Consider the following 7,076-nt stretch of genomic DNA (forward strand, 5'->3'; position numbering starts at 1 on the left):
ACTCTGAAAAACAACCAGACTGTACATTTCATTTACAAGCCCCGATCCCCGAGATCTGGGTTGGGGCTCCCCCTTCCCCGCCCGGTGCCGCGGCGGCCGAGGCGGCCCCGGGAGGGAGCCCGGGGAGGGGGGCAGTCTCGAGACACATGAGGAGGAAGAGGAGGGAAAGGAGGAGGGGGAGGCAGAGGACGAGATGGAAGAGGTGGGGAGGAAAAGGAGGAGGAGGGAGGCCGGGGCCGCCGGGGCACGCATGGTAGGTACAGGTACTACTCAACTTTAATGGCTAGGGGGTGAAAATCAGCATTTCCATTACATCCTCTCTGTGCATTATCAAAGCAGACACACACACACTACATACATACACAGTGTACAGGGCCCGGCGGCCGCGGCCTCAGGCCTCAGGCGGCCGTCCGGGCTGGCCCACGCCGCCACTCCCCGGGGTAGCGGGGGCCCCGGCCGTCGGGGGCGCCGATGGGCGGGCTGCGCGCCGGGGGCCCGCGGTACAGAACCCCAATGGAGCCGTCCTCGCCGATACGGTAGGACACCTCGGCCGGGTCCACCCACAGCGTCAGCTCTCGGGGCAGCAGCTGGAAGAGGCGCCGGGGGCTGAGCCCGCTCTCTCCCGCCGCCCGCCCCACCAGCGGGTCCAGACGGTGGTTGATGCGGATGCAGCGGTAACCGGAGCCCCGCGACGGCGTCCGCGGGAACCAGTGGTGCTGGTAGTGATCTGCAGGAGGGAGGCACCGAGGGAGCCATGAAGGCGCGGAAAGAGGAGGGGACGGGATGGGTGGGAGCCGGGCACCCGTGAGAGCCAGGACCAACGGGATTGCGGGCGCCGACGGCGCGAGCTGCCGCTGCCACCGTTTGGACGGCCGGCCTTGCTCGCCCGCCCCGTCCAGCCGCGCCGGCCCGCGCTGCGCAGCCCGCCCCGCTCGCCCCGTCCAGCCGTCGGCCCCCCCTCCCAGCCCCGTCCAGCCTTCGGCCGCCCCGCTCACCCCTCCCGGCCCGTCCAGCCGCCCCGGCCCGCGCTGCGCAGCCCGCCCCGCTCGCCCCGTCCAGCCGTCGGCCCCCCCTCCCAGCCCCGTCCAGCCTTCGGCCGCCCCGCTCACCCCTCCCGGCCCGTCCAGCCGCCCCGGCCCGCGCTGCGCAGCCCGCCCCGCTCGCCCCGTCCAGCCGTCGGCCCCCCCTCCCAGCCCCGTCCAGCCTTCGGCCGCCCCGCTCACCCCTCCCGGCCCGTCCAGCCGCCCCGGCCCGCGCTGCGCAGCCCGCCCCGCCCGCCCCGCCCAGCCGTCGGCCGCCCGGTCCAGACGCCCCCCGCCCCGTCCAGCTCCGGTGACGGACAACACGACGGACGCACTACCTGTAAGCGCCTCCTGCAGAGACTCGCGGAAGAGCTGCAGTTGCTCCTCGGCAAAGCCCCCGGGGCCGCGGAGCAGCCGCGTGATGAAGCCGGCGGCCGAGGCCACCTCGGCCCGCATGGCGGCTCCGGGCCCTCGGCGCATCCGCCCGTCTGCTCCGCTGCTCCGGGGACGGAGCCTCCGGGAGCCGAGCCGGGACGCGGAACCAAGAGCGGCCCTCCGAGCCGGAGCCGCCGCCGGAGCCGCCGCCGGAGCTGCCGCAGACAGGAGGGAGAGCGAGCGAGCGAGCGCGCCGGAGCCGGAGCCGGAGCCGAAGCCCGTGCGCCCCGCTCCGCCCCGCTGCGCCCCGCTCCGCCGCCGCCGCCGCCGCCGCCGCCCGGGCCGGTGCCGCGCCCGCTGCCCGCCCCCGCCCCGTCGCGCCGCCGCCGCCGCCACCGGCAGCCGGCCGGAGTGGGGGGCACCGCCAATGGCAGCACGCCTCTCTGTGGCGTCACAAACGCCCCCCCCCCGCCGGCCCGGGCGCCACGCGCCCCCGACGGCCGAACTCCGGGCGCCGCTGCCGGGCTCCGCTGCCCCGCTCCCCAGCCTGCTACTCAGACTCCCCACCCCCCTACCCGGCACCCCTGACCTACCCGGGCCCTGCGCCCAACCCCGCCACACCCTGACCCCGAGCTCCCTGCGCTGACGTGCTCCCCCAGAGTGCCTTAGGTCGAGCCGATCACCCCTTCCCATTGGACGCCAAAAGCCAGCCTCTCCGTAGCAAAGCCTACCCCTGACATACACCCCACTGGGCATCAAGAGCAGGCTCTGTTATCTCCAGGAGGAATAACTACAAGTGATTTTTAAAAACTAGGGCTTACCGTGTGCTGAGCACTTTACAATTATTATCTCACCAGACTCTCACAACAACCCTGGGACGTAACTGCTACTGTTATCTCCACTTTACAGAAATGGAAACTGAGGCAGGAAGGGACTTGCCCAGGGTCACACTGCTGGTGAGTGTCTGAGGCTGGTGCTCTCTCCACTTCCTATCAGCTAGCTGCTTCTACCGGAAACTGCCCCTGACACCCCCTGGGGTGCACACTGCTTCACCCCAATGAAGTGTAAGCTCCCTCAGGGCCCAAACTGTTGTTTCCTTGATGTTTGTACATCCCCAGGACTTTGCGCTCTGAGCTTAGGGCACCCTCCTCTTTCCAGGGCCACTGAGACCAATTCTTTCACTGGACATAGGAGGAGGGGGCACCCTGGCACAGGGAGGGACTTGAGCACCATGCCAAGCTTTGGTCACACAGAAAGCAAACACCAGAAGCAGGATTTGTGCCGATCCTCCCAGGAGAGGCCTGGGGCTCTGGGCACAAAGAGGCTGCTGGGGTCCAACTGGCCGGGGCCTTGTGTTCTCCTAAAGCCAGTTGGCCTCCGAGGCCCAAAGTGAAGTCCCTGGCCCAGCTCCCCGGACCCTCCCTTAGCTGAGGGTCAGCATCTCTAGGGAGAGGCACCAGGGAATGGTTTTAGGCCCCTTGCATTTATTGGCACTCAGCCTGGCCTGGAGAAAAGCCCTTCCCTCTGCTTGGCCCAAGGCCAGAGACCTCTCCATGGGGAGAGAGCAGAATGTGTGTCCCAGGCTGCCCTGGGGAAGATGAAGAAGGTCCTGGGCTCCTGCCCCTCAGGCTCCTTGGGCATCTCCTCCTGGAGGCCCCCAAGGAGACACAAACGCTGTCCCCCACCCCATACACCCCAGGCCACTGACATCTTGGAGAAACCTCCCATGCACCCCAGAGGCTGAAGAAGTTTAGGAGCCGGGACATCGGGAGTGGGTTTAGGCTTGAAAGAACCACAGCCAAGCCAGTAGCTCTGGGTCCCGTCCTCCCAGCAAGGCTCAGGACTGCAGGGTAACCTGCTGCCCTGGCTGGGAGGCCAGAGCTCTCCAGGGTCAGCCTTCCACAGAGCAGCCAGCAAGTGTGTGTCTCTGTGAGTGTGTCACGGTGTGTCTATGTGTGCTCATACGCACACATGCTTGTTGAAATGTATAATATAGACATGACTTGTGGGTGGCATGGATAGATGTGAAAACCAGCCAAGTTTTTCTGAGAGTTCCAGAGGGGAGGGCAGTGCTTTTTAAAAAGAAGCAGACCATACCTCTCAGATTTATGGAAAGGAGAACAGTTTATGTCTAAACAAGAGATAGAGAATATTATGAAATGCAAAATGGATGATTTTGATTACATTAAATTAAAAATTTTTTGTACAAACAGAAGCAATGCAGCCAAAATTAGAAGGGAGGCAGAAAGCTGGGAAACAATTTTTATAGCCGTTATTTCTGACAAAAGCCTCATTTCTAAAATATATAGGGAACTAAATCAAATTTATAAAAATGCAAGTCATTCCCCAATTGAGAAATGGTCAAAGGATATGAACAGGCAGTTTTCTGAAAAAGAAATCAAAGCTATCTATTGCTACATGAGAAAATGCTCTAAATCACTATTGATTAGAGAGATGCAAATTAAAACAACTCTGAGGTACCACCTGACACCTATCAGATTGGCTAATATGACAAAAAAAGGAAAATAATAAATGTTGGAAAAGCTGTGGAAAAATTGAAACACTAATGCATTGTTGGTGGAGCTGTGAACTGATCCAGCCATTCTGGAGAGCAATTTGGAATTATGCCCAAAGGGCGATAAAGCTGTGCATACCCTTTGACCCAGCAATACCACTTTTGGGTGTTTTTTCCCAAAGAAATCATAAAAAAGGGAAAAGGACCCACATGTACAAAAATATTTATAGCTGCTCTTTTTGTGGTGGCAAGGACTTGGAAATTGAGGGGATGCCCATCCATTGGGGAATGGCTGAACAAGCTGTGGTATATGGATGTAATGGAATACTATTGTGCTGTAAGAAACAATGAGCAGGCAGATTTCAGAGAAACCTGGAAGGACTTGCATGAACTGATGATAAGTGAGATGAGCAGAACCAGGAGAACACTGTACACAGTATCGACAACATTGTGTGTTGATCAACTGTGATAGACTTGACTCTTCTCAGCAATACAGTGGTCCAAGATTGTTCCAAAGGACTCATGATGGAAAATGCTCTCCAAATCCAGAAAGAAAAAAAAAAAAGAACTATGGAGTCTAGATGCAGATTGAACCATACTATCTCTAATTTTTTGTTTGTTTTTCCTTTTGCTCTGATTCTTCTTTCACAGCATGACTTAAGGCAGAAATATGTTTAATGTGATTGTACATATATAACCTATATCAGATTACTTGCTGTCTTGGGGAGGGGGGAGGGAGAAAAAATTGAAACTAGAAATCTTATAAAAACAAATGTTGCAAACTACCTCTACATGTAACTGGAAAATAATAAAATACTTTTATGGGGAAAAAAAGCGGGCCAGCTGGGGGGGAGGGAGGAGAGGGGAGTGGGAAGAAAGGAGGGGAGGAGGGAGGAGGTAGGGAAGAGGGGATCCCTGGTGCGGGAGTGCCTTTGCTCCAGGCTCAGATGTTTCAGGCTAGTATTCTCTGTCCCTTTCAAATACCTCTCATCTGGGGTTCAGAAGGAAGCCTGTTCTCTGGTTGTCTTTTGTAAGGAGAGTAGTCCTTAGCTTGTGCTCCCAAGCTTATCTCCTGCAGAGTTCCTGGTGCTTACACAAGAGACCACTGAAAAGATGGGGCCTTTGCTCCAAGCCAGATGGCCAACAGAAATCAGAGTTCTGTAGATTAGCATGAATGAGATGCATCAAAGTGAATGAGCTCTTCAGCTGGAAGGGAGGTAGCAACACCAGCTTCCACCAAAAACAGGCCTTGTCTCGCCTGGGGAGAGCCATTCCCACAGCCTCTGGGGAGGCAAGCTAGAAATCAGACCTCTGGGAGGATCCAGCTTCTCCTACATGTCTGTGTCTGCTGTACCTCTCTTCACAGCCCCTTTCTGAAGCCTGCCCCCTCCTACACCTCTCCTCCAAGCAGTTCTGGCCCAATCCAATAAGTCTCCCATACTGGGCTCTTCTGGGCTTGCCTAGCATAGACACAATATTAGAACAAAATAAGAGCCTCTTGGATCATTCCCTCAGTGAACAAAAATACATTTTTTCCACCATAGCTCGAGAGGGTTATTGAACTGAGCTACAACTGGGCATTCTTTTGTTTTGTTTTTTTAGTGAGGCAATTGGGGTTAAGTGACTTGCCCAGGGTCATACAACTAGTAAGTGTTAAGTGTCTGAGGCCGGATTTGAACTCAGGTACTCCTGATTCCAGGGTCAGTGCTCTATCCACTGCGCTACCTAGCTGCCCCTGCACTGGGCACTCTTTTTTTTGTTTGTTTTTTTTTGGGTTTTTTGCGGGGCAATGGGGGTTAAGTGACTTGCCCAGGGTCACACAGCCAATAAGCGTCAAGTGTCTGAGGCCGGATTTGAACTCAGGAACTCCTGAATCCAGGGCCAGTGCTTTATCTACTGCGCCACCTAGCCGCCCGCACACTGGGCACTCTTGAAGTTGATTCAGCTGGCTTGAGATAGCCCTTGTGAGGGCCCTCAGCCTGGCCCCAAATCTGTTTCTAATCACCAGAGGTCACCAGGGGCTCCTTCTTGTGGCATTTGGTACTCAGGTGATCAGGAAGCCCGCCTGTCAAGTCTTCGTGATGTTATCAGTAGCTCTTAAAGAAAAACTAGACTAACTTGTGTGGGGGAGAGGGTGAGGGTATCGAGAGTTGCTGCCTCAGCAGTTATGCAAGATTGAATCACCCTTAGCATTGTGTCCACTAAGCTAGTGTGCTCCTCCTGGATATACACACTTGGGGTGTTGAGGGGGGACCAGCACCTCTGCTGTGGGAGCTGCTCCTCCGCCCTTGGTGTCCCCCTGCCACCTGGCTCTCCCCTGGGGCTCCAAGGAGCTGGAGCATGGGCAGCAGCCCACCCTGGGAAAACTGTCTCAGCAGATAGGCTAAAACCAGGCTGAGGAGAGCTGATGGGCCTCAAACCCGTGGGTGAATTAGGGGGCCGTCTACCCCAAGCATGTGAAGACTTTCCCTGGCAGAATGAGTGGGTGAGAACCATTTGTCCAAGATCGTGAAGGCGGCTGAAGGGGGCTCTGTGGAGTGCCTAGAGCTTTCTCAGACATGGAAGATGCCACGGTCACCCACCACATCCTGGCCATCGCCAGCCATCCTGACTGTTGTCCCACCACTGGACCTCAATGACTCTGGAGGAGAGAGTGAGGCTGATGACTCTGCACAGCCCTGCCTCATTTGATTCAATTCACAGGCAGGTTACTTTGAGAACAAGGAATGAACAACAAAACCAGAACCACTCAGAGTCCCCTGGGTTTGGCTGGAAGCTGACTTACATTATGAAATGAAGGTCAGTTCCTTGTCAGTGGGCCCCACAGCTAAACATCTGGGGCAGTGACGTACCACAGTAACCCTACTCCGTGGCGATGTGACCACTTAGGGGAGGCAGGAAGATGGACCACACCTCCCCTTCCCCCTAAAGCCAGCATTGGGACTTAGCGACAACCCCCTCCAAACACAGGCACCTCTATTGTCATTCACCTCCCCCCATCATTGCTGGTGGTCTCCTAAGATGGTTCAAGCTCCCCTTTTCTCTCTGGGCATTTTCTGCTCAGGGAATTTATCATGATTTCAGCCTGGCCCCAGCCAGCTCTACACAGGAAACCAGCTTCCATGTTTAGCCCTGGCCCAGTCTGCCCTCATAGCGGTAGCCAT

At 57.0% G+C, this 7,076-nt stretch overlaps 1 protein-coding gene across 1 annotated transcript; it reads right to left on the minus strand.

The window, feature by feature from the left end:
• Positions 1-398: 398 nt before the first annotated feature.
• On the minus strand, positions 399-1,502 carry LOC122737153 (protein BTG2-like). The gene is made up of 2 exons (XM_043979621.1): positions 1,361-1,502; positions 399-727 (listed from the first exon to the last, which is right to left on the minus strand). The coding sequence occupies exons 1-2, from the start codon at positions 1,500-1,502 to the stop codon at positions 399-401; spliced, it is 471 nt and encodes a 156-aa protein (XP_043835556.1).
• Between the last annotated feature and the right edge of the window lie 5,574 nt (positions 1,503-7,076).

The sequence above is a fragment of the Dromiciops gliroides genome, chromosome 1 (assembly GCF_019393635.1).
Source record: "Dromiciops gliroides isolate mDroGli1 chromosome 1, mDroGli1.pri, whole genome shotgun sequence".
In the NCBI taxonomy this organism is placed as follows: Eukaryota; Metazoa; Chordata; class Mammalia; order Microbiotheria; family Microbiotheriidae; genus Dromiciops; species Dromiciops gliroides.

Coding starts and splice junctions, on each gene's coding strand:
- LOC122737153 (XM_043979621.1), bottom strand. CDS start 1,502: ATGCGCCGAGGGCCCGGAGCCGCCATGCGGGCCGAGGTGGCCTCGGCC. Junction 728..1,360: donor TCTGCAGGAGGCGCTTACAG/GTAGTGCGTCCG, acceptor TCCCTCCTGCAG/ATCACTACCAGCACCACTGG.